This window comes from Falco cherrug, chromosome 4, assembly GCF_023634085.1.
Source record: "Falco cherrug isolate bFalChe1 chromosome 4, bFalChe1.pri, whole genome shotgun sequence".
In the NCBI taxonomy this organism is placed as follows: Eukaryota; Metazoa; Chordata; class Aves; order Falconiformes; family Falconidae; genus Falco; species Falco cherrug.
The window spans coordinates 48,295,583-48,322,094 of record NC_073700.1 but is presented as its reverse complement, the minus strand read 5'-3'; the positions used below and the strand labels follow the sequence as shown (position 1 = coordinate 48,322,094).

Below are 26,512 nucleotides of genomic sequence, written 5' to 3'. Positions count from 1 at the left end.
AAGTAGTCTCAGACCTTATTTCATGAGGATTTGACATTAAAAAAACTTTAAAATCACTCTCTCCAGGCACTTAAGAGTTGTTGCTGCCTGCCACAATTAGCTGGACAGAAAAGCAGATAACAAAACTGGAAGAGATACCAGACCCATTATCTATCAGTCATTGACTCAAATATCAAGCTCAAATCTCAGAAAAAGTCTGTCTGCATCTGATATGCCTAACACAACCACATTTTGCCCACGTTCTCTTGTTCTGGCCAAAAAGAGCAGGAGACTGAAGCCAGCTGAGTATTTTAAGTCCTTAAAGACTTAAAAAAACCACCAACAAACCAACTTAATTTGTGCTTCTGAAAAGCTTCTAAATAATCCCTCAGCAGAAGCCTATTAAGTAAACAAAGTTATGACAGGTTGGGCCAGTAAAGAACAGATTATTTGTTTTTATCCTTGCCTATCTGCTATCCTGCTCCTACCTGCTTCTTCTCCATCTCATTAGAAAACTCCCAGTGTGCAGCTCTGGAGCAGATCACACTGAAATCCAAAAAGTTGTTGAGATTTGTAGGGCAGGTGAAAAGTTAGCAAGAGTAAAAACCATGACCCTTTTCCTGTTAGATGTTTGTGTAGATTCTGAAGATTACTTGTGAAGTTGTACACGTATGGTTTGCCCCTCATTTCTTATCTGAGGAGATTATAATCGTTCATGAGCGGAGCTAAGAAGGTAGAGGTAGGAGTTCCCAGCATAAATATTATATGACAACTACAGCCTTATTTTATTAAGTTAATATAGCCCTAGAGAAGAGTGTGAGACTACACACATTTCTAAAAAACAGTGGAAGAAGCATCCCCCTAAAAATCCTACATCAGATATTCAAGGTCCTGTGGGTATTATTAAGTCAAGCAATAAAGGATGGAGGGGTATCGGCGAGGGTCCTGCTAGAGTCAAACTGTGAAGATGGGTACTCAGCACAGACTCTAGTGCTGTGACTGAGCCGGGAAAAAGAGCCAGAAAGTAGTGCTCCAAGGAACATAATTTTGATGCAGGAACAGACAATAGTCTAGAGGTAAGTCCTGCAGACACAGAAAAATGTGGCAAGAGGTGCCAGAGGCACAGGCAAAATTTTCAGGGGCGTTCAATGCCACCTGCATCTCTCCAAAATCACGTTACAAGGGTAGGGGTTAAACAGCACTGGGCACTTCTGGGAACTCAGCTGGGCCCACGCAGGGCAGGACATGCCCTGCACAGCTGCCAGTGCCCTGGCTTCCCTGGGACCTGGAAGGATTTCCACTTAGTTTCTGCTGAGTGTGCTGAAGAAAAGCTTATTTGCAACTAATTGTTGCTGCCGAGACACACCCGCTATGCAGTGGGCTGCGAGAGCAACAACAATTCTGCCAGCAATGCCCAAACAACTGCCAGGCAAGAACATGGAGCCTGTCCCACCGTGGCTGGATGCGATCCAGCAGCCTAGATGGCTTTGCAGCACGAAGCCCTCTTCCTTGGACCACTGCGTTCTCCTTGGAGAATTTGTTTTGATGGGCTATTGGTAACCCACACACCCCGCTGACAGGGGGAGGTTGCAGGAGGGTGAAGCAGAAGTTATGTGACTAGAAGGTTTTCTGTAAGACAGTGTTAACCCTCTGCTGCTCATTTTAGCGTCTTGGATCCAAGAGGGAAAAGAGGACAGTTGCTTGCAACAGGATGTTCAACTGCAAGGTTAGCTCAAAGATAGTTTTGCTTGGTGGAAAAGTTAAGGAGATGGTGCATTTTGCCCATTTAAGAACAGACTGAGCATGGGTAGCCACTGATTAATGCCCTAAAAACCTCCCGTTGACAGTACAGAAAGGACAAAAGCAAAGAGCTTACCAGACCATGGAGAATGAGCTATTTTTTCAACTTAGTCATCATGTAGCTGACCACTGAGTCACATTATAAATCTGTGCTGGAGAATATTTACTGCTGTGCATGTAAGCCCAGTCTGCAAGAAAGTAGAGGGCTTCATTCTCATTTCAGACACCAATGTTCAACAAAAGACCACCAAAATGTCTACAGAAGAAGCAAAATGCTTCTGCATTCAACGTTTTTCCACAGAATGCTGGCTGAACTGGAAATTACATTGGCCAGAGAAAGAAACTGAAAGTATTATTTTCCCTAATGGAACTCAGAATTGCAGAAATTAGATATGGGAAAGTCCTATTAGCTCATCCCAGTTTCTTCCTGCCTGTAGAGGATTGTTCCCTACACTACATTTTCTGATCCAGTGTTAAGTGACTAGCAGCAGGACTTCCACTATTTCCCCTGTTCCACATCCTGATGAATCTTCTTGTTAGGAAATGTTTCTTGATAATCAGACTTACTTTCCACTGATTAATATAGAATCACAGAATCACTTAAGTTGGAAAAGACCTTCAAGATTATCAAGTCTAACCGTTAACCCAGGACTGCCAAGTTCACCACTAAACCACATCCCTAAGCACCACATCCACGTGTTTCTTAAACACCTCCAGGGACAGTGATGCCACCACGCCCTTGGGCAGCCTGTTCCAATATCTTCTACTTTATTGCCATATCATCTTATCAGCACATCCAAAACAGCTTTTCCTCTTGAAAGATGATCATGCTTTTTAGGTACATTTACCTTGCTCTCAAACTTTCCCCTCTCACTCTTGGTCAACAGCTAATGTGTGTACTCCATCCCTAAGAGCTGTACTCATCAACCAGTCCAGTCAGGCCCTTTACTGCTTTCTCTGCTCTCTCCTGAATTTGTGATATTTCTAACACTTCCAGTATCAAAACACCTACTGAAATAAGTAATCTCAAAAGTGCCAAGGTGCTGGGATCATGTTTGCCACTGGTACAGAACCACATTAGCGGTATTTATTTTATTTTGTATTTTTTAAACCACAGGAACTGTTTTGGTCTGTTCTATGTAAACAAAACTCATCTTTGTATGTCTGAGAAGCAATTAGTGCACCCAGTACTCTGCCAGCCTCCCCCCCCACCTGGCAGCAGGTTTCACCTACTTTACTTACAGTAATATTCTGTTCATAAAAGCCAGCACCACGGCTGCAGCGCCGGTGGCGAACACCAGATGCCCAACATTCATTTTGTCATGTTTGGGTCTGCTGCTAGCCCCCTTCACCTGGGCTTTCAAAGTGAGACTGAGAAACCCTGTGACTCATGACTATTAGAGCCCATGACACTTACTGCAAGCATAGAGAAGTTGCTTCAGTATCTTGGCCAACTTGTGAGTTGGATATTTATACTCTGCCTGCCTAAATCTCCTCTAGCAGTGCTAGAGAAGGTTGTCTCCCTGTTTCAAGCACTCCTGTGCCAGCACTGCTGAGCACAAAACCTGCCGTGCCCCATACTGGGGGTAGCTGCGATGATTCATCCTCATCTTCTATCTGCTTCAGAGGCGTCTGGAGAGCCACTGCAGCAGTGCGGGCTCCCTGCTGGTGAGCTGTAACAGCCCCCTGACATGCCCCCCGGCAAACCTCCCATCCAGTGGCTGTGTACAGGTTTGGGGCAGCTCAGGGTACATGGAAACCTTGGTCCAGGCCAAAGCTCAGGCAACCAACACGTGGTAGTGACACAGCACTAGTATGACCTAGCTCAGTAGTGGCTTGAATCGCAACTGCCTGCTTCCCTGTCCCCATTCTCCTCCTCTCCAAGAGGGACATGCAGAGCTCCTGGGATGGCTTCAGAGGAGGAATATAAAACCAGAATAAACATATGAAGTGCCACATCTGCATAGAGATACTGTCCAGAGTGAGAATACCTTAAAAATAAATCTTATCTAGTAGGCAGAGGAGAAGCCAGGTAGTTTTGGCCAGACCAACCAACGTCTGACAGTATTTACTATATGAAACTGCCCAATGACCAAAGCAGAGATGAGCTTATGCTCAGTAGGGAGATGTTACTAATGGAGACACTGTAACTGTAAATTAAGGCAGAATGATTAAAGGACTGAAACCCAACCAGCAGCTCAGCACTACCCTGCATCTCAGATGCAATATATTTTCACTGAATCAAGTTTTAACTCCTATGAAGCATTTGAGAGGAGCTTTTAACTGAAGGTTGGCCAGCAGGTGGGTGAGCCCACTGTTACCCTCCAGACAGCTTGTCTCCCCCCACAGTGGACCTGATAACCCAACACCCTACCAAGTGCAATACAAAGAGTCAGTGCCGCATCAGGAAGGCATCATAGCCTGGTGGCTGCAGAGCCCTGTACACCAGGAGCCAAGGAACAAGAGCTTGGAGCTGTACACCTGGCCTGATTGCAACTGTGCACACAACAGTCCTACTCTCCTCAATCTGCCTCTATCTCTTCCTCCCCATCTTTTCTTCTTCCTGGGCTTTTCGGGATAGACTGCGCACTTCTATGCAGCGGGGATGGTGGCTGCGATCTTCCAGGGCGTCTCTAGGCACTGCAAAAGAGAAATGCTGCTAAACTTTAAGCTCAGCTACTACATTTATTTTTAAACAGCAAAGGCAAAGCATAAATGCAGATGTGTATGTAAAAAAAACCACTCATTTTGTGGTTGGAAATAAGAGTTGTCAGCTACTTCACCACCTGAAGCGGCGGGGGGGGTGGGGAGAAATGAGAAGGGCACATTGTTCAGAGCAGCATCAAACCTTTCAGTCCTTCCAGAGAAGGTACCTGCTCGGTGTCATCAGAAAGACCCAAGCCAGTGCAGGACAGAACAAACTTATTTCCAGTAAGATGCATCACAGCCAGTGCTCTTGCAGCGATGTGGCTCAAGCCCTCTGTGTCACCTTTACTGCACCATGCTGAGGGCTGTGCTACTTGTAGTAGTGCCAAGAAATGGACTTAAGCCACAGGCTCACCATCAATCCCTCACGTAAATATCTCATTTAGTCTTTCTGCAACTTGCCACTCCCCAAATGCTCTGTACTGGCAGGAGTCAGTCTCTAGGACCATGATGTTGTGTGCCAAGTTGTTATGTCAGCTAAAGCCCTTCACAAGGTAAGGTAGAAGAAAGGAAAAACCCAGAGCCCTTCTCCTTCAACTTATGCGTAAGTTACTGCATTTTTCTGTCATTGGCTCCACAAAACGATCTGCTAGACTCAAAACCCAGAGGATCCTGCTGGAGTAGACTTTTATCTCTGGTTAGATGTCAACACCAGCTCCACCTTTGTGGCAGGGACAAGCTCTGTGCTCAACTCATCCCCAGGACAAACATCTTGACATAATTTGTTTAGACACAATGACCCATAGCTGAGTTATCAGACCACAACAGCACTCAGGGATACCAGGCAGGAAACGGCATGTCCTGTGTTTAACTATGTATGTTAGACCCTAATTAAGAGCTGTTAAGGATCAATGGGTCTGGAGCCAGGCGTGTTTTCAGTGGTTCTACAAAGGATCAGCAGGGTGTTTTCACAGCCTTCCAAACTAAATCCACATGAACAGATGAGCACAAGCTGCCTTGGGACAACACAGTGACTTTGCTTTACCCCATCACATAGCAGTGTCACCCTGCTCCTGAACCCCAGCACCTCATTTACTCCACAGCTGCCCCGAGGGCAAAGCTGCTCGCTAGGGACATTTAGCTTGTGAGGAGATACTACTACAAACCAGTAGCAGGGGCAGCTCCCAGGGTAGCTGCGTGTGACACCAAAACTCCCGTTTCTGTTCCTGCACTTAACCCAGCCACTGAAGCCCACAGCAAAGCTCTCTTCAGTGCAGAACACCAATTTCAGGGTATTTGTGCCGTCTACATCACTGGACGTTCCTGAAATACTAATGTCAGCTTGAGTTTAAACAAAGAACTGCATTCAGATATATTTTCTGTGCCATTCGTTGCAGCATTTTAAGAAAACCATGGTTCTTTACATTCTGATTTATCAGGGTCTACCAGATGCCTACCTAGGCTAAACTCTTGCTCAGGGATCTTTTAATGGAAGATAAGCACTAGATAAAGAACCAATACGCTTTTCTTTAGGGAAAGAGCCAAGTATTTAGCCAAAACTCCTATAGTTGGTGGCAGAACTAGTCAGCTCTGTGGCCAGTGATCAGCCAGCACAAAGCAGACTAGGAGCAGCAACTTGCATTGCTCTGTGCTGCACTCCTTGGGTGCTGAGGAGCACAGAGATCCACATGCTTGGTTGCATCTTTCCATCCATATCCTCCAAGCGCATACAACCAGACAAGGTTTTAGTAAGAGACAGTACCACTCTGCCAGAAAGAGCATGTGATACACCATGGGCATGACCACAATGTGAATAGGAAACAAGTCTGTGCGTACAACAATTCAGCTGTGTTAATCCATAAGTAGTAACACACCATCTCCACGTTTCAGAGATGCATTGGTACTTCCTACTGCAGAGTTCTCACTGGGCTTTGGATCAGAGGACTGCACGCTGCCTGTTTGACTTCCTTGCTATGGCACTGCAGAAATATCTGCCCCACTCTCCTCTGGGGAGGCACCTGATGCTACCGCTGAGACAGCTGTGTTGCAGGCTCACAAGCATCTGTGAAAAACTCAGAGGAAGCAGGGTTACACCAGAAAACTGCTTTCTGGGAACAAGGCAATCCCAGCCGTTAAAACAACAGCTTGAACAAAAAAGGTAGTTACACCCACCAGGACCCCTGCAGGTGGCCTTCTCCCTCCCCAGCCCCCCCCCCTGCCGTCTCCTGCTCTCAAAGCTAGAGGAGCAAATTGCTTCCGCTCATTAGCATTTGACAAATAACCACAGAAGGAAAACAAGTCCCCAGCAGGGTATGAATGAGCTCAGGCCTTTATTGCCATCTGACTGCACCAAACAAGCATGTAATCAATTTTCCATGCTCTATTGCACTGTTTCTCCCTTTTGGAGAAGGATGAGCACCCTTGCCTACTCAGGCAGGTTCAGAGTGGCCAAGTCAAAACAGAGCAGCAAGAGGTAATGATCCGAGAGCTGCAAGATGGGAGCAGAGGTGACACATGGCAACTTCTCAGCCTCTAGGCACAGATACCAGCGAGTGTCAGGGTGGCACTGCAGGAAGGGCTGTGAGCAGCATCCTCATGTATTGACCTCTCTAACATGAACTGCAAGCAACAGCAGTGGCTCACGGGAATGTGTTTTAACAGAGCTGAGGGGACCCAAGGCAGCCTGCCTAGCTCATGTCCTGGGTGGAAGGAAGCACAGAAAACCAGTCACCCATTAGCCCTGCCACTGGGTCAGCAGTGGCTGTTTCTAGCATACATGTACCATAAGACCAAGGCCACAAGCATTTGAGCAGAACCATCCCTACCATTTATTTTTAACCTCCAATAATACTCTGACACGGTGCCACTAGGTCTCTGGCCAAGGATTTAGAAGGGGGAAGAGGGGTACTGATTTCCATGGCACCAGCTTTTCTCAAAGCCTGGATCTGGTACAGTCCTGTCACTGTTAGAAGCCTCCACACTGACTGCATCACAGGAGCACCTGGTCCCTCCATGGGCCTTGCAAGTATTGCTGTGGAATTTAACATTTTTCCTTCAAAAAAGGACTCTGGATTTTCCCTGGGGCCAAATGGCTCCCGTGTTCCACTTCAAAGGGAGAGGAGGTATATGAAGCATTTCTGCACCTGGCCTGGGATCCACAGGCAGTGGAGGGGCAGTTTGGATTTACCTGCTTGCTTCAAGGACAGCAAGAGCAGACAAGGTCCTCAGTGGAAATCAGGCAGGTTTTTCTGTGGAGTTTTGTAAACACAACCATTTCAGGCAGGACTGAGTCAGTAATACTCACGGAGAATTAGAAAAGATTATTATCTTCACATGCAAGCAGAATGCGCACTTTTTATGAGTACAAACATGGACTCACACTTTCATGAACTCCCACTCACACATAGTTCAAGTGTTAATAAATGGTTGAGTAGCTGAGGTTTTAATGAGTAGTCAGCAGGGAGGTTAGGAAAGCTATAGCCAGGAATGTAAGTGCTCATGAGGAAATCTTAGGAAGAGCTGCCATGGAGTATATAAATAAAAATTAAACATCAATTAGAAGAATGTAGTCAGGTCAATTAAAAGTTAAGATTTTCAGGTTTTATTTTTCTTTGAACTAAGAAGCATTTCAAGTTGAATCCAAGTTATTTTAAGTCTTTTATTATTTAGGATTAAAAAAATCCAAACGTGTGCCTGAGCTCTAGGAATCAGCTCTTTAGTTCATCCTTTTGCACAGTGCCAGCTACTCCTGGGAAGAATAACTTGGAAAGGGAACTTGTATGCTGCAGACATTTTATAGCCCTTCACATCCTTTAACCAGGTTCTCCACTGTACGTCTAGTTTTCTGATATAATCAGGAGTAGCCGAGGGGAATCCAGGGGAAGGTATGGTAGGCAGCTGCTCCTCTGCAGCCCCAGGGAAGCCAGGTCACTGTCCATGCCCATCACCTCTGCACACAGCAGGAAGCAGTTGCTGCTTGAGACTCGCTCTGCATTCTGCCATCTCTCTGCACCTCACACCCTGCTCCCACCTCTAAATCCTGCCTACACCTTCACTGCGCCACAGTCTGTGCCCATCAGGCTCAGCCCCACTCCTGCAGCCAGCTGGCCGTCAGGGACTAGCAGAGCTCCTGCAGCCACTCCTGGAAAGCTCAGTAAATAGGGGGGATTAAGATAATCTTGGGCACAAACCTTTACTCAGCACTCCCCTAAAGCACCGAAGGGAAGGTGCTGTAAACAGCATGTAAAACAGGACATTTATTCCTGCATTGATTGCAGGCAGGCCTAGGCAAGGCAGCATGAGAAGCCTTGTTCCTTCCCACGAGATGGTCAGAGAGGCCATTTCACATCAGGAGGAGACAAGGAGGCAGCACGATCCAGTTAGGAGCTCAGGACAGAACTGATGCCCTGCACCCACTCAGCTGCCTTTACCCATGCAGCACTCCTGCCAGCAGGGCAGGAAAGCCCCTAAAGCTGGGCTGCTCCCCCAGCCCACCAGCAACCCACCCTGCTGCCTGTGCCACAGTTCAGACACGCACCCCCCAACACCCCCAGCCCCAGGGGGGCAGCAGAAGTGGCCCCCAGAGGAGCTCAGAGACCCTAACCCCTGTCAGACAGACCTCACCTTTCAGCAATACCACGAGCACACTTACCACCGAAGATCTTACTTTCAGCTTACTCTCCCCCCTCCCCAATTAATCACCTGTAGAGAATCGTTACAAACACCCCTCCCCACACTGCCAACACAAACCTCAGCAGCAGCTCCTACCACCAGCTCCAAAGCACAGACCTGGCTGCCCTTTTTACGCCTCCAAGCCGGTTCCTCCTCACAGGGTTCCCATTCCCCAGCTCTCCCAGCTGCTCGGGGACAGCCCCGGAGAGCCCCTTCCTCCCCCCAGGCTGCCCCGGCCGCCTTAAAGTGCCAGCCCCGCCAGCCAGGGCTGTGTTACAAGGGATTATCAGGGCCAGGACGATGCTACAGCAAATACGGTCCGAACAGGATGCTACAGTTTGTCGGTGCCTCCTCCGGTTTCATAAGTGCACCCCACTGCTTTCGGGGACTGGCTCCAGATTCACACAAAGTGGTTCTGCTATTCTGAGAAATTACAAAATCAAACCAGTTCCTGACGGTTCTTGTCTGATCTAAGTAAAAGCAAGTGGCCAGCTATATATAGATCTGATTGACTGACATCTCAATAGCTTCCTGCCTGGCTTTCCTGTGTGTCATGGTGCACAAATCCAACTCCTTTTTACGTGGGTGTTGTTTTTTTCAGTGCATCTTCACATCATTAACACCAGCTTGCAGACATGGCCATTATCCCTGGTTTTCTGACTGCTCTCCCTGACTACTGTCTCTAAGCTGGGGGCAGCACCTGAAGCCCACAGGAACACCCAGCATCTGGGTTGCTGCAGCCCAAGGGACAGAGATTAAACAGGTGCTGGAAAAAATCAGGTCCTGTTACTCAAAATAGTGGTGGAGGGTCCTTGCACAGCTTCCTGGCACTAGTTGTTATGCTCATAAGAAAGCAGTCCATGAAATAGGTGCTCCTTTTCATCTGCATTTCACAGTGCAGGAAAACAAAGTTTTATGAGGTTTGTGCAGGTCTGTTGAGGTTGTATCAGGGTTGCTCAGGTCCACCCAGAGGTACTGCTAAGGAACAGAGCTGTGGTTTGGAGGAGAAGCTTAGCTATGCCCAGAAGACCCTGGGCTGGTGTATGGGCAACAGAAAGCACCAGGACAGTAGGACAAACTTTTTTAAAGCAAGAGCTTTAGAGGGGCTATAAATCATCCTGTTCAAATCTGGTCTCAGACTTCAGGGGGTAACTTTCCCTCAAGGCTGGAGATGCAGAGGTTTTTTTGAATAAGGGTAATTTTCTAATAGGGTTCACTTGTGGCAGCAAGGCTCGTGTGAAATGGTTGGTGTAGCCTGAACCAACCTCTGATCCCTGGGTTCGTTCTCCTATCTCTGTGAGACTTTCTTGACTCACAGCCCTGTGCTTGGAGAGGAAAGCCAATCTGCTTATAACAGAACCTCCTGTGTAGGCAGCTGGAAACTCTGAGCTCAGTGGTCATCAGTGGCTTCTGCCGTCTCATTTTCACCTGTCTGAACAACTGGCAAACACGTTCCATTTGCTGTGATGTTCTGGTCCTGGACTTTCCAGAAAAGGAAATCAGCATCTTTGGGTGCAGCGTCCTTGTACATAATCACTGTTTATCCCAGGTAGCTAGTGGAAATTAGTAGCACATGAAGGCGGCCATCGACCTTCCGCTGCCCACTCAGCACTTCCTCTTCCTTGACTTGTGAATGTGACTCATGAGCCTGACGCTACAGTTAAAAGGAAGATTGCAATCCTCACTCCTCACATCCTTCAACCCACCTTCCTGGGATCTGCTCTCCCCTGGGACCAGGCTGAGGTTGGGGAGACCTGGCGATCGTCTCATCTCGTTGCAGGAGCTGAACCTGGGGGCTATGCCTGTCTGTCCAGTGTCTGAGCTGCTTTATGCTTGGAGGCATGAAGGGATTAGGCCGTTTGCTTTGGTTCCAAGCACTGACTCCAGTTAGGGTCTGAGCTACATGGTGTTTTCATTCGCCTTCTGTGTCCCAGACTGGCAGGTCTGCCAAGACCCCACTTGGCTTCATTTGATGAATTTGATGAAAGGGGCTTCACAACTCAGGCTTATTTGTGCTGTGTCTGGTACGGTTGACGCTAGTCCTGCACCCAAGCTGCAAACGCCACTGGCAGCTTCCTGTTGTGGTTTCCTGCCTCAGCCAAAACACCCCCTTGTCAGAGCCTGCTCTCCCTTCCTGTTCTCATCAGGGCCATTTCTGGGCTTAATGAAGGCAACAAATAAATAGGTAGAGAAGAATCTGGTTGCCATAAATCCAGCTCCCTGTGGGTGTTTGCTATTGTAGGCTGGGCAGAGCGGGGTGCACACCACCAAAATGGTCTCTCCTGAGCAGTTTCCACCTGAACCCTGTCCTGTTCCAGCTGATACAGAGCACGTGTCCAGCCAACCCCTTCACAGCTCCGGTGGTCCCAGAGGCTGGCAGCCCTGCCACCATGCTGCTGAGTGGTCTGAAGTAGGCTGGGTGAGATGGAGCAAGGCTGACCACCAGCCCAGACACAGCTCCAGCCCCTGCCTGAGAGCAGATGCCACTTCTGGAATAGTGCAGTGGGCACAACCCATTGAGCAGCAACCTCTCCTGTCATGTTCCGAAATGAGAGCTACGTTGGGGAGAATCCCAGCAAACACCCAGCGTGCTGGCCGAAGAGCTGATGTGTTCTTTGGTCTGAACGTGAGTGATGCATTTGCAGGAAATGCGGATGGAGACAAACACATCTTTTCTGGGTCAGCATCTGCGCAATGACAAAATTGAAGATCAGGCTCCAAGGAACAAATGAGATCCTTTAAATATGATAACATTTCCATTAATCACCGGAAATTGGCTTCTGTTTGTGGGTGGGATTTTAGATGATTCGATACAAGACTTATAGGTCTTTGGCAGAAGGGGCTTGGCAGTGCCTCAGTCAATGAAGTGCCATTTCTCGCTGGATTCTCACTGCAAGGGTCTGCAGCAGCGCGGCGGTAAGTTTGTTTCTGGTTTTAGGCTGTGCTGAACAGGAGGCTCCAAGAACGCTTGCATGTTGCAGCTTGACAGAGACAGTGGGATTAAACTCACTTTGCAGTGATGGCTGGCCGCTGAGCTCCAGCTTCCTCTGGAGCATGTGCACAATGTAGAAATAGGAACTGCCAGACAAAATCAGAGTATTGGCCAAATTCAGAAGCCAGCCAGATTCAGGTATTGTGGGAAAAAAATCCATAATTTTTTCAAGAGACAATTAGAAGAAAGTTCCTTCTTGTTCCTGTCAACTGACGGTTAATGTCTGCTCCGAACCACTTGGGTTTATCTTGTTTGGTGCAATTATGTATCTATACATTTTTTAGACATTTAATATCAATCTCGTGTTTTAATCATATTGCTTTTAAGATTTTGGCCTTACAGACCCTCATGGCAAAATTAATTCATTCAGAGCAGCAAAAGAATTTCCTTTTATTGTGAACAGGCCTGTAGAGAAAATAGTAGGAAGTCAAAGCTAAAAACTTCGGGATGGATGTAAGAAGCACATTTTTAATAGTGAAGGTAAATAAGCATTGAAACAATTAATTGTAGCATTCAGTGCATTCCCGATTGCTTAAAATCTTTAAATCAAGATTGGATGGATTTTTACTAACAATTTCTAGCTCCATTCAGGGCAGGATAGAAGAATCACTGTGGGATTCTCTGGCTGGGATATGAGTGCACCCACTGCTGCTCTTCATGTTATGTTTGAAACAACCCTGCAGGCAGCCAGCTGAGGGCCTAAGAACCTCTAGACAGATGAATCTGAATTCCAATTAAACCTTTTTGCAGAATTATATGTCAGTGAAGAATTTTGCTTCTCTCTTCCAGATAGAGCAGCGGCAGTGTTTGAGCCAACCCAAGCAGTCCTGGTAAGCGCACAGAGATGCCCGATGCTGCTGCTCACCTGCCCTTTTACTATGGCAGTATTGCCAGGTCAGAAGCGGAGGAGTACCTCAAGCTGGCGGGGATGTCGGACGGGCTGTTCCTGCTGCGGCAGTGCCTGCGCAGTCTGGGGGGGTACGTCCTCTCCATGGTCTGCAACCTGCAGTTTTACCATTACGCCATCGAGCGCCAGATGAATGGTACCTACGCCATTGCAGGGGGCAAAGCACACTGTGGGCCAGAGGAGCTCTGCGAGTTTTACTCCAAGGATGCCGACGGGCTCTGCTGCACCCTCCGCAAGCCCTGCAACCGCCCCAGTGGTGTGGAGCCCCAGCCTGGTGTTTTTGACAGCATGAGGGACAATATGGTGCGCGAATATGTCCGGCAGACGTGGAAATTGGAGGTACTGGCCATTGCCAAATGTGGTGTGGGACTGTGCAAGCTCCCCAGGGGCTTACTGCTGCTTGCCAGTCCAACCTCCTCTGTCGCTGTTATCCTCTTAGAGCATGGTAAAGCAAGGTCCTTCTCCTCAGAGGCTGCTGGCACTAAGAGCAGTCTTAAACCTCTCTCTTTTCCAGTTTCTTCTTCAGAAACAGGTCTAAACACCTTCCCAAGCCTTCAGGCTCTTCCTCTGAACAGATGGCGTTGCATTTGCTCTGCAGGGCTTTGGAGCTCACTGCACACTTTGCAAGCATTGCCCCATGTGCTGTTTGCTCCTCTGCAGCATGTGGGACACTCACTGCAGTTAGACCAATGCTCTCCATGAGGTGCCTGTGCCTCCATAACATTGGTAATGAAACCAGACTTAAATTCTTGCTCAGGATTTCCTTGCTTTTTAAAGTCAGTGGAGGTTTTGCCTGTGAGAGTGAGGTACTGGGTACTGGACCAGTTCTGCCTATTTACATTTAAAAATAGCTACACATACGTTCCTGCATTTTATTGTGGATTGGAATATATATGTAATATATGTGTAAGGCAAACCTCTGTAAATAGTCACACTGGCAGTCATGTAATTAATTTCCTACTTGCTGTCACTTTGACAGTGACTACTTTGACACTTCCAAGTCCTTGCAGAAAGATGGCTCAGGCATTCTGCTTATGGAGCCTTTCTATGAAAGACCCCTACATGCGGCCTATTTTAGACCAAAGGTGCTTGGCAGAATGAGGTATCCTATAGGGTTTCTCCATGAAGCTGGTCTGTGGGCACTGGTAGATAACACAAAGGACATTGCCACCTACTGGCAAACGAAAAGCTACAGTTGTTTATAAAATGTGTGGGACCGGTAAAATTAATTTAGGGTCTCCCACATGACTCCCAGACTGCACTGCTCTGACAAGTTGTAGTGTCTGGGGACAGTGAGCAGCCAGGAAGGCAGAAGCTCGAGAAAGAGGTCCTGCTTTCCCAGGAATGCGAGGCTGAAAGACAGACACCCTGCGAGCCTGACATACAGGTCCCCTGTATGAATATGATGACTTCTCTCTTCCCTCACCAGCAAGTCAACGGACTTCAGCTGGATTCGAGGAGTGGGACCAATGGAGATAAGGAAGGAATTCTGCTCTGCAGCAGAATATGATTCAAACCACTGTTGCTATAGGCTTGATTAAGGTCACAGGCACTTAAACTACGAGACCTTCCAAGTTTCCTGTGTCATCTTCCCCAAAGGGTGCAAAATAAACCGTGCTGAAGCCATGCAACTATGCAGCAGAATGGCAGGAGGTCTAATTTCTCACTGTTTTCCAGGGGGATGCGCTTGAACAGGCCATCATAAGCCAGGCTCCACAGGTGGAGAAGCTCATCGCCACCACAGCCCACGAGAGGATGCCCTGGTACCATGGCAGCATCGCCCGCGATGAAGCTGAACGGAGGCTCTACTCAGGGGCACAACCTGATGGGAAATTCCTGTGAGCATGCAAAAACCTGGCAGAAGCTGTGATCCCTGTACTTTTTACCATTTCCCCACCACCACTATCCTGCAGTTATTTGTTTCACATGACAGTTCCTGGGAGGAGGTTTAGCTGAATATGGTCAGGCTGTGGTTACAGATCTTTCAAAGACAGGGTCTGATCCTTCAAACCTATCATTGTCCAGACAGTATCTGGCCTCCATGAAGAGCCAATCTTGAGCTTTATTTGTTTCTCATGTTTAGATATCTCTATGAAGTATGCTTGTTAATGCACTGGATGATATGAGATATAGGGTTAGTGGGTGAAGACATTTAACACTGACATGTAAACAATGTATGGCCAATAAAATGCAGAAGAAAGCATTTGCTCTGCATCCCTGCTGAGGTGAGACAGCCCTTAATTTAATTATCTTCTGAATGAATTAGGGAAAGAAAGAATTAGCTGGAGAGGGTGGAGGAGAGGGGCAAGAGACTGAAAGTGAAGGGTCCCTCCTCAGCCTCTGCAGAGGGATGTTGGGAAGGTGGCAATTCCAACGTGGGGGGCAGGGGCACCTTACTAAGTGCCCACCCAGTGACCTGCCACTGCTGCAGCCATGATAATTTGCAGGGCAAAACCTAGAGTTGCTTTTAACAGTTCTCCCTCCTACCAGGCTGAGAGAAAGGAAGGAAAACGGTGCCTATGCCCTCTCCCTCATCTATGGCAAAACAGTGTATCACTATCGGATAGACCAGGACAAGTCCGGCAAGTACTCCATCCCTGAGGGCACCAAGTTCGACACGCTCTGGCAGGTACCGTGCTGTGGGACGCTGACCACTAGTGTCCTAATAAAGCAAAGGCATTTTTCCCTTGTTATAGCTGCCCATGCCCTGAAGGACAGGAAAGGCCACGTGGAGCTTTAGAACTGTACATAGATTGTTGTAGCCCCTTGCAGAAAGCCCTTACATTCCCTGGGTCTGGCTGTTTATCAGCTCACCTCATCACATTCATTCCTGTACACTCCTAGCTAAGTAGGCCTAACTCTGGGATGTTACAGCAGCTCTGAAATAGTGCTGGCTTCACCACTGCCCCCACACCTTACACTAGTCCATACCTCTCCAAGCAAACAAGAGGATCAGCGCTTTTTATTTCCAGCTTTAAGCCAGGGTACTTGAGATGATTATATTAATGACACCTGCACCCCATCAGCAAACATCACACATTCAGCCACAGTGTGCACCTTGACCTCTGCCTGCAGCAGCTCTGATGAGATTGCTCATCCCAGGCTGTCCCTCCCGAGTGCTCCCCACACTACTCCTGGCCCAGCAACGCTGTTGTGTGCTGATTTCCACTTGGATGTTCCAAGGGACTGACTTCTGTGCAAAGAGTAGGGGAGGTCAGAAGTCTTGAGACAGCGGCCAAAATCTTTACATGACCAAGATCCAAGTGCCAGAAGACGCATTCTATGACCCCTGAGAGTCAGGGGCTCTGGGAAGCAGAGATGGCTGTAATGCCCCAGCAATCCTCGTGTGGACGGGGCAGGGTTTTAAGGGAATGTGACACATGGTCCAGCAACTCTTGGCACTACTGGGGAGCAGCATGCCCCACCGGAGCCTGGCTCTGCCCTGTGGCACACACCTCGGACCTGCTCCAGGGAACAGATACCAGTGCTTCCTCCTGGGCAGGGCTGGCTGGGGGACAGAACTCTTGTTTTGCTGAATTTTCCAAATTTCCAGGATTGTTTTCACTCTGAACTGATTGACAACAAAGACTTTGGGGCATTTTTATGGCCACAGAACCATGCCAGGCTCCCAGTTGCAGATGAAGTCTGAGCCAGAGAGAAGGGGAAGAGAAAGCCTTGTGTCCTCTGTGGTCTGGTGGCCAAGGGCTGGGCTGGTTGTCTCCAGCCAGAGTCAAGTCCCCACTGTGCTTGAACTGGTGGCAGCAAAAAACTGACCGGGATCCACAGAGCTAACCCTGGGGTTCCTCTGGGAAAGCAAAAGGTTTCTCTCAGGCTTTATCAAACACAACACGACTTAAAAACTTTTCTGGCTGGGACAACAATAACATTACACTGAAAATGCCCTACCCAGCTCTCCTAGTGGAGATTTTCCTTTTGTCTTTCTTCCGTCCTTATCTAACTTCCCAAGTTCTTCCCAGCTCTGGCAGTTATCCAGGTATGCAAGTGTTTACTCTAGGAGATCCCTGAGTGCATAGGTACCAGAGGAGAAAAAGAAATATAGTCCCCATCTGCCATAAATCTGAGAGAAATCATTACCATAATAAGCTATACAAGTGCCTGAAAAAAAATAAAAAAAGAAAACAACAACAAAAAAAAGAGGATGCTTTTCTCCTCACAATAATCTCTTTTTCCTCTGATTCCTTTCTCAGTTGGTGGAGTACCTAAAACTCAAACCGGATGGGCTGATTTTCTATCTGAGGGAAACCTGCCCCAACCCCAACATGCCAGGTGAGCTGACATCCCTCAGTGCCATCCCTGGCCTTGGTTTACCACCAAGTGGGGCCAGTTTGAACAGCACCAGCCCAAGTTTCCTTTACGATGTCCAACCTTGCTCCGACCTTGGTGGTGAGGGAACAGTGATGTCTCTGCTCCTCTGGGCAAATCTCACAGTATGTTTTCTGCTGAAAGTGGCCACTCTCCAGGCCTGGCCTAGGGTGGCCAAAAGACAGGAGCAGATGGGGGAGTCAGTGCTCCAAATGGATTAGGGACTTCTGGTGCCAAACAGATGACTTCTGAAAAACGACCCGCTTTTTAGGCAGCAAGAAACAACATGTCCCGCAAGTCTGGCTCCTGGTGGGTCTCTTGAGCTGAACGCTCAAAACCATGGGTCACTTTGTCCTGGTCCAGGTGTCAGAAACATCACTTCAGAGCCTGCCCATGGGACCCTTGCTCTCCTGGGCAGGGGGCTCTGGGGTACAGCTCAGCCAGTCCCTGCTCTGGGACTGATGGAGACTGTAGGGGGCTCCAGTAGGCCTGCACCTCCCCTGAGGGCTGGTCTGGGAATAATGCTCACATCCAGGCACATTTCCACAACTTTTTGACTAAAGCTGTGGAAAGCTGTCCCTGGCGGGGCATCAGACAAAGGCCACGCAGTCCTTCAAGAACTGATGCTCTCATCCTGCTTGAGGCATAGGCAGACTCTAACTAACAACTTCTCTCTCCTGATTCACAGCATCTGCAGCACCAGTTCCACCAACCCACCCCTCCATGAGCGTAAGTTTTGAGAAGGGTCTTTTTTATCAGTACCTTAGTGGTTTAATGTTATTGCTTTTCAAGCTTGCTGATAAAACTCTGCTCTTCAAACTCCGCTCTTCTCTAAAACTCAGTAACTCAAATGGAATATATTAAGCCCAGCTGCAATGTTGTCCCCTTTCCAGCTTGGATGGGGACGAGGAATAGCTGGGCACAGCTACCGTTAGAGCTGAAAATGGTTTCCATTCATACTGTGCTCCTTGCAACATGTGGGCCTGTCCTTGGGGACCCCTCTCCCCCCTGCCCCCCTTGCCAGGCAGGAGCGAGGAAGACGTGGTTGGATTCTGGGAACACTCAGCCTTGCTGCTGGCCGCTGGCCACCGGCCAGGTCTTTGTGCTCCCTCTGCGTCCCTGGCCTCAGGGTATGTCTGTGCTCAGTCACTGCTCCGTGCAGAGCTGTGTTGAAATCAGCTTGTTTGGGCTATGTGAGTAGTCCATCCCAGAGCCCAGTGGAGGCTAAATAAAGGCCTGAGCACTCACCCATCTTCTCAGAGAGCTTACACAGGCTACGGTGGGCTCCTGTGTTGTGGCAACTCTGCTGCAAACAGTGTTGGTGTTCAAAGCTACGCTGGGAAAATGTGTACCATATTGCTTTGTTGCTGTCTGCTTTGGGACAGCGGCTGTATGTAGTGTCCGTGCGTGCGCACAGGGGCCACTTTTTGGGCAGGTAGGTGTGCTGGCTGCAAGCTGAGTTACCTCTGGGCTTCCCTTTGCTTCTTGTCTCAAAGCAAGCTGCAGAGACTTGGCTGGGATGACCCCTGCTGCTGCAGGAGACTTGTCACTTTGGGCTGGGGAAAGCAGAGGGGGCCGAGAGCAAGGTGCAGCCCTGTGTGTGTGCCCCTCACTGCTCAGGTAAACACAGAGCCCTCAGCAGCTCACCCTACACAGCCCACAGGCTGGTTATGGGAGGACAATGCTGCGTTCAGGCTCTACGGTACTTAATCCCAGTCGGCTTGATACCACTCCAGTCTCTTGTACCCATCTCAGGGCCTTTTACAGCGAATTACTGGCTGGGGCTCTGTTGGGCTGCAGGGGCTCCCTGTCCCTCTCCTCTCCCATTTCAAACTGAAGCACTTTCCTCTGGTTCCTTCATCCACTTCATCCCCATTTCTTTTCCAGAGACACCTTGGGCTGCTCAATGCAGACGGATACACGCCAGAGCCTGTGGGTGAGCATCTTTAAAAGCCCTCTCCTCCTAATAGGAGCCACGGGGGTTACCTGACACACCTGTACCACTTTCTGGTCAAAGAGCCATGCTACAAAGTCCCTTTCTTGCAGAGGTACCCAGGAGCATCCCAGCCTTTTCAGGGTCCTGAGACAAGAATATTGCACAAGTGTTTGCTCATACCCAGTTCCCAGTAAATCAAGCCCTATCCCATTCCCCATCACACCCAGTAAATCAAGCCCTGTCCTATTCCCCATATTCCATCCTGCCTACTAAATACTCAGTGTATTCAGTTGTATTTCAGTGGGGTGAAGTCATGCACATGCCCAGGTCCTGCAGGGTCTGATATGTGGAGTGGGAATGCTCAGACACCTCTCCCCATCCTGGCTGCTCCAGCAGCTGCAACTAGGAGGGGCTATGGGTTGTGAAAGGAAGGGAGATGCCCAGGGAGGCCTGAATGTTGGAGCTTGAAGGGTAGCTCTCCAAGGGACTAGAGAAAACCTTCCCAATCAGTGAGGGAGAGAGGGATGGGGAAAGGTATGTTGTTTACACTTATAAGCAACTGTATCTCTTGGGAAGGTGCAGGAAAGTCACGCCTGCTACCCATGGACACCAGTGTCTACGAGAGCCCGTACAGCGACCCTGAGGAACTGAAGGATAAGAAACTTTTCCTGAAGAGGGACCACCTGATGATCGATGAAGTGGAACTGGGGGCAGGAAACTTTGGCTGTGTCAAGAAAGGAGTCTACAAAATGAGAAAGTGAGTACTGCCCTGAAAGATGCTGAGGAAGCCGGAGGAGACCGCTCCAGGCTGATCTCAGAGGTGTCCCCAGCTATCCTGTTTCTAACTAGATGGACCCTAAAGTGATAATGGGGTGGAGGTATAAGAGATACTCTGGAAGGTCAGTGATGACTTTCCACAGCCTGTCAGTGACAGCCTTGTTGCCCTGAGAGTGTAATCTGCACTGCATACTCCTGGGCATAACGCTGCCACTTCTGAAGGCATTTGCTGGACTGAGCAAGTCCATGTTTCTGAGACCATGCTTGGTCTGTGCCAGGGCAAAGGAGTGCCACTGAGGAGGCGTGCCATCCTTGGCTCTGTCGCTGGTTGCCTGTGAGTCCACAAAGATGACCTTTGCCCAGTTTATGCCTGAGTTTCCCCCTTGCAAAATGGCAATGATGATGCAGATCTCAGTGTGTGAGGTGATGCACCTTCAGATCTACAGATGGCAAATACAAACACTTACAAGGCTGAGGTGATCCTTTTCTTTTTGGCCTTCTGGCAGGCCTGGGGTGCCTGGGCTGCTGAGATTGCCGTTGAGAGATCAAACAGTATCACGTGAGAAGTGATTTGCATTCCTGGCTGTGATACATGAGTCCAGCTGATGTTTAGCTCATGCCACACATTTTCCTCCTGCGCCCTGTGCAGGAAGCAGATCGATGTGGCCATAAAGGTGCTGAAGAGCAACAACGAGAAAACAGTGAAGGATGAAATGATGAAGGAAGCCCAGATCATGCATCAGCTGGACAACCCATACATTGTCCGCATGATTGGGGTCTGTGAGGCAGAGTCCCTGATGCTCGTGATGGAGATGGCTTCTGGAGGGCCGCTCAACAAGTTCTTGTCTTCCAAGAAGTAAGTACTGAATAAAATTGGCTGGCTGATTTTCTGCACTTCTCATCAAACTGTCTGCTGCCAGGAGAGCCTAGCTTTGTAGGTGGAGGGAAGCTGATAACAGCAGAAAGACATGTCTTTTAATGTGAGGTAACAGGGACTGATGCTTCTGGAGCAGAAATGTCCATGGTCATTCTCCCTTGCAGCTAGAAAACATGGTGGGGACCACGGTGTACGGAGTAATGGCAGGTCCTTTATTACTGCATTGTCCTTTCATCTTCCCCAGAGATGAGATTACAGTCAGCAATATTGTGGAGCTGATGCATCAAGTATCCATGGGGATGAAGTACTTGGAGGAAAAAAACTTTGTCCACAGGGACCTGGCAGCCAGAAATGTTCTACTAGTCAACCAGCATTATGCCAAGATCAGTGACTTCGGACTCTCCAAGGCTCTTGGCGCTGATGACAGCTACTACAAGGTAAGTGCAAGCACAGCAAAGGATTCAGATAGTTGGCAGGACCCCTCCTGGCTGGGGGGCTGAGACCCCCAGAGGCAGGGGGTCTGGGCGCTTCCCAGGAGCCCTGCTGTACGACCACATCACACTCTGGCTGGCCTCACTGCTGTGACATTAAAAGGGGTTTGCAAATTTCAGGTGTCAAGGAGGAAATTCAGATGGATGCAGAGGCAGGGAGGGGAATGCAGTGCAGTGGGTTGACAGGAGAGAGGAGATAGGAGAGGAGCCAGAGCAGAGAGCAGAGAAGAGAAGGTGATGAAGAGTGAGTCAGTGCTGATCTTCCCAGCAGTGTGCACCAGTGCATGACCGCACTGAGCTTTGGGGCTGGGGTGCAGGAGGAGGGTGACAATGCAGAACAGCGTCCTGCAGCTGGGGATGGCTGACCAGGGCCAACAAGACGGCAGAGCGTGGGCTGGAGTTTGGGGCTCAGGGCTTTTTTTTTTTAGGAATGTGGGATTGCACTTGACACAAATATTTAGCAAGCTCATAGCAGTCTGTGTCTCGGGGTAGAAATCTTTCTCTTCGCTTTGCTACAGGCCAGGACAGCAGGAAAGTGGCCCTTGAAATGGTATGCCCCAGAGTGCATCCTCTATCATAAGTTCTCCAGCAAGAGTGATGTGTGGAGCTACGGTGTGACCATGTGGGAGGCCTTCAGCTATGGGCAGAAACCGTACAAGGTGAGGCAGAGCTGGGTCCATCAGAGATGGATGCCACAGTCTAGTCTCCCACTCTCCCACTGTAATAGCCTGACACACGCTGAAACTACAGGTCTATTGCCTTCAGTGGGTGCTTTTCCCACTGTTGAACAGAGGTTTATGAAAGTGCCCCGGGGCACTGCCATAAACAGGATCCTGCAGCTTTGTGTTCATTTAAAGGAGAAGAAACAGAAAATAAAATTCATTGGGGTTTGAATCAAAGCAGATCTTCTGTTTGATCCTTCTGCTCACTTGCAGAGCTGAAAAATCAGTTGCTCGGCCACTGCTCTGCCTATGCTTGGGATGGAGTCTGCAGGCTGGGCTGGCTACAATGCATGACACCACTGCTGGGTGCCAGGATTGAAAACAGTGACTGTATGGGGTGTGTGGTGCATGGATCCAAAGCATTACCCCAGGCCCAGCTCTGATCTGTCTCTTCTAACCCTCCTGTGAGCTCTGAAAACATTAAAGCATTTCCTACTCGATCCTATCCTAGAAAATGAAAGGCCCAGAGGTCATCAGCTTCATAGAGCAAGGGAAGCGCATGGACTGCCCCACGGACTGCCCGGCAGAGATGTATGCCCTCATGCAGCAATGCTGGACCTACAAGTAAGGCTTTCACTAGCTCAACTCTGCTGGGTGGCAGGTCCATCAGAACAGCACACACTGTCTGGATGGTGACAACACAAAGCAAATGGTGTCTCTTGCCTTGGTCTCATTCCCCAGTTCATAATGAATGATGGACCTATTTCTATATTAATATACCCCTCCATTTGCCTATACCAATCCCAGCAGATGTCAGTCCCTCTATGCCTTTGACCCTCTCCGTCCCAGAAAGTCTCAGCTGCTATCCTAACCCCTGATACAACTGGGCTGCTGTTCCCCTGCCAGGTTCTTCTGTGCTTGTCATTGCATCAGTCCACTTTTGTCCCTTCTGTTGACTTTGTTTGTTCCTTTCTGCCCTTGCAGATGGGAAGAGCGTCCAGGATTTATTACTGTAGAAAACATAATCCGCACCTACTACTACAGTATTGCTACCAAGACAGAAAATGGGCCAGAGATAGAGGACAAGTTGAAAGCAGCCCTTCTTTGAGTTTCCTTCTCTGCTGCTCAACATACACCTTTTCTGCATGGGACCTGGAAAGGCTCTTTGCGAATTTTTGCTTTAATCTCTCAAATGCCAGTTTTGTTACTCAAGTAGTTCCAGAACTAAGAACCTGGGAGACGATGCTGTCACAGCAGACAAGGGCACCTGGCTGTGCCTCGTGTCTCCAAACAGCCAGCCATGATTTACATCTCCAGCCTGACCCAGCACAGGGCAGTACAAACAGTATTATAATTCCTTCTTGCCCACTTCCAAAACTGCCCCAGGGCCTCAGAGCTTAATGCCTACCAGGCTCACTAAGGATGAACTGTGTTGGCTCCAGCAGACCTGGATTTTTCCATATCTCTTAAAAAATATTTCTTTCACAGGAAACCATCAAGTACACATTTCTGGTGGGGTTTGTGTGGGGTGTGACACAGGAAAGGGAGCCATCAAGTCTCCTCCCCCTTGGCTTGGGGCAAGAAGCAGCTGGTGTTCTGCTCACTCTCAGGACAGACGGAGGAGCAGTGGGGCAGAGCTGCATGGTGCCGCTGCTTTGTCCTCTGTGGGCCCTGCCAGCCACAGCTCTTACACCCTGGGGCATTGCCATGTGCATGGTGTACATCTCCCCTGCACTGCCACAGCCCTCCAAGGTGGTTATGGCTCTTGAAACAACTCATCTCCCAGGACCACTGCTCACCTCCTGGATCCCATCTGGCCCCTCTGTGCTAATGAAATAAGCATCTTGCTCTTCAAGCCTGAAAACTGGTCACCCTGTAAATAAACTCTATATTTTTTAACATACCTATGGCTCAGACTATTGAACTGTCATAAAGGTTTGCAACTGCTTCAAGCTGACAATTTCCCCCCACTAGGCCAGGGTTTCCCTCCTTGATGCTCTCCATAACACTGCAGAGTCACCAACCTGGTCACCCTTGAGCTGGTTTCACTGCAGAGCTGGAGCTTTCTTGCAGCTTTCTTGCAGCTAATGGCATACCCAGCTGCTCAGCTGAGTCTACTGTGGAAACCCACCTATCCTGGCTTGTTGTACTGGTCTGCCCTCACCCCCGGATGCAGTAGATTGATGGCCCATGTTGAGGGGGACTGTGGTCTCCACTGTTGCAGAGAGCAGAGTGGTTGTGAAGGCTGGGGAAGTGGGGGAAAGCAGAAGATCAGAGCCCTGAGATACAGTGAGTAGAAAAGTTTATCTCTCACCATCTCCTGCTATCAGAAAGCCACACAGTAGCTCACACAGAGTACCTTGTTCCCGAGGTAAAATAAACAGCTACAGTCCAGGCCAGGGCACAGCCCTTATCTAAAACCTTAATGGCAGGTGGATTTTATCTGAAGGCAACCGTTCCTGGGTAGCATTCAGGTATAAGGCCTAAATTAACCCCTTGGTATCGCTTGTTTAAGCAGTCGGAGAACTTAGGTCTGATGAAAAACAAGTGTTCCCCTCTCCTTGCTTACACTACAGCCTCCAGTGACACCAACCATTTATGTGCCAAAGCATTTTCTCTCTCCATCCCGTTAGCTTGTCTTGTATGCTTGAGAGCTATGGACCTATTATCCCTATCAGTAAAGGGGAAAACAGAGGTATCAGAGGAGAAAGTGGCTTGTTCCTGTTTGTTCAGTGAGCTAGTGGCAGAGACAGGAAAAAAATTATCCCCTATGCCATATTTTCCTCCCAGACGAAGCAGCTATTTTGCTGGGAAAGATAAGATTCGATGTGCTTTCTACTTGAAAACCACTGCCAAAACTTTTTGTTTAGACTTTTCTTTTGAAACAAATCAATTTTCTGGTTTGAAATGATTTCTCATATTACATTTTCAGCTAACTGGTTGCTGGTGTTTCTTCAAATGGGAAAGAAAAGTACCAGAGAAGTTGTATTTCCACAGGAACCTCTGGTTTAGTTGGAGACAATTTCAAGTGAGTGTGTGTGCCTACATCCTGACAGACAGGACGTAAATCCCTTGAGATTATGTCAGAAGGTGCAAGGGCTTCTCCTCTGGAAAGCCGACTGGGCTGTGTATGTTGCTCTGGCTGTTCCAAGAGCATCACAAAATGTCAGGAGTTGCTGTGGGGAAAAAAGAGAGTGAGACAACCAGGGCCTGAAGTCACAGGGCTCTGTGACTCATGCATCTTTGTGACTACTGCTTTTGGCATGTGCAGGGTCTGACAGTCACCCCCAAGGGGAATCTCCTTTGACTTCAGGCACTACCTCCCTCCTGGGTATCCCCAGTCTGCAATCACAGAAGGGGCTCAGCCCCCTCAGTAAGGCACATCTCCGGGTCCCACAGTGCAAATGGCCCTGAGATTGGGACAGGCTCTCTTCTTCCCCAACCACAGCACGGATATATCCAGCTCTGACCTCTCTCCTTGCCTGCTGCTGGCAGGTCCGAATATTGAAACACTCTGCCAGCCCTTTCACTGACTGATCCCAGGGGCTCTGGATGTTAGAGCAAGAGCTGTGTCACTGATAAGATAAAAGGCAGAGGCTGCAGTTAGCATAGACTCAGAGCTCAGTGCTCTATGGCTGATTCTGCTCTCCCATAAACTTCCTCAAATCCTCTTTTCTTGCTGACGCCTCCTTAGCTCTTTCTCTCCACTCACACATTTCCTTCTGTTTTACCTGAATCTTTAAAGCTCTTCTGATTCTTGCATTCTCCATCTTGCAAGGGAAAAGATGAAGTTCATCTTCTAACTAAGCACCCACAATGATAACGTGAGACATGATAAAGTATTGGTAATCATGCCTGATCAACACTATGTAACACTCTATCATATCACCAATGCTGATCTATCTCATTCCAATCTGTCTTATCACCAATAAGCCTATCTTATCACCAGTACATGCCTATTTATCAATTACACTTATCACAAGGACGCACAGACCCTTCTATCTCTTTCAGCTATCAAGGCACTTTCATTCTGTTCAGCAGCACAGCAACTACGTGACTAATACAGCTCTGTTCTCACTGACCTTTGTATCATTTTACCCTAACTGATTTACTGTACCAGTGCAAAAGTATGTTTTTGAAGCTAGCACTGGGTATTTTCCCCGCTCTACCCAAGAGGTGCGGCCTGTGAGGTCCCTCAGGGCATGGCTCAGCACTGGCAATGGGACTCCTGCTTTGCTACTGGGCTGTCCTGTCTCCCGTGAGCCTGGCCAGCAGTTAAGCAGCTCTGTTTTGGCTGCTTTCTGGGCCTTAGGTATTTCTGTATAGCACAGAAGGCAGAACTAGAATCACCAGGCAGAGAGAGCGGACCAGCCTGAGAGAAGGAGCGCTGGCAGACCCCATGGCAGCTGTCTCCATGCAACCCTTGCTGAGAGGAACTACTGCAGCACTCC

At 48.7% G+C, this 26,512-nt stretch overlaps 1 protein-coding gene across 3 annotated transcripts in view; it reads left to right on the top strand.

Annotated features, from left to right (window-relative positions):
• The window catches only part of LOC102059049 (tyrosine-protein kinase ZAP-70), a 28,851-nt gene extending 4,887 nt beyond the window's left edge, over positions 1 to 23,964 (top strand). The window contains exons 2-14 of one of the 3 annotated variants that reach the window (XM_055709552.1): positions 12,878 to 13,066; positions 13,150 to 13,334; positions 14,673 to 14,833; positions 15,486 to 15,624; positions 17,204 to 17,282; positions 18,007 to 18,047; positions 19,206 to 19,254; positions 19,831 to 20,011; positions 20,681 to 20,887; positions 21,153 to 21,345; positions 21,918 to 22,058; positions 22,573 to 22,685; positions 23,046 to 23,964. In XM_055709552.1, coding sequence (XP_055565527.1) covers positions 12,878 to 13,066; positions 13,150 to 13,334; positions 14,673 to 14,833; positions 15,486 to 15,624; positions 17,204 to 17,282; positions 18,007 to 18,047; positions 19,206 to 19,254; positions 19,831 to 20,011; positions 20,681 to 20,887; positions 21,153 to 21,345; positions 21,918 to 22,058; positions 22,573 to 22,685; positions 23,046 to 23,169 — 1,802 coding nt within the window. In that variant the 3' untranslated portion in view covers positions 23,170 to 23,964. Of the gene's footprint in view, positions 1 to 12,856; positions 13,335 to 14,672; positions 14,834 to 15,485; positions 15,625 to 17,203; positions 17,283 to 18,006; positions 18,048 to 19,205; positions 19,255 to 19,830; positions 20,012 to 20,680; positions 20,888 to 21,152; positions 21,346 to 21,917; positions 22,059 to 22,572; positions 22,686 to 23,045 lie in introns of all 3 variants that reach the window. The other 2 variants (XM_055709553.1, XM_055709554.1) reach the window with 2 other exon arrangements.
• The last annotated feature ends 2,548 nt before the right edge of the window (positions 23,965 to 26,512 follow it).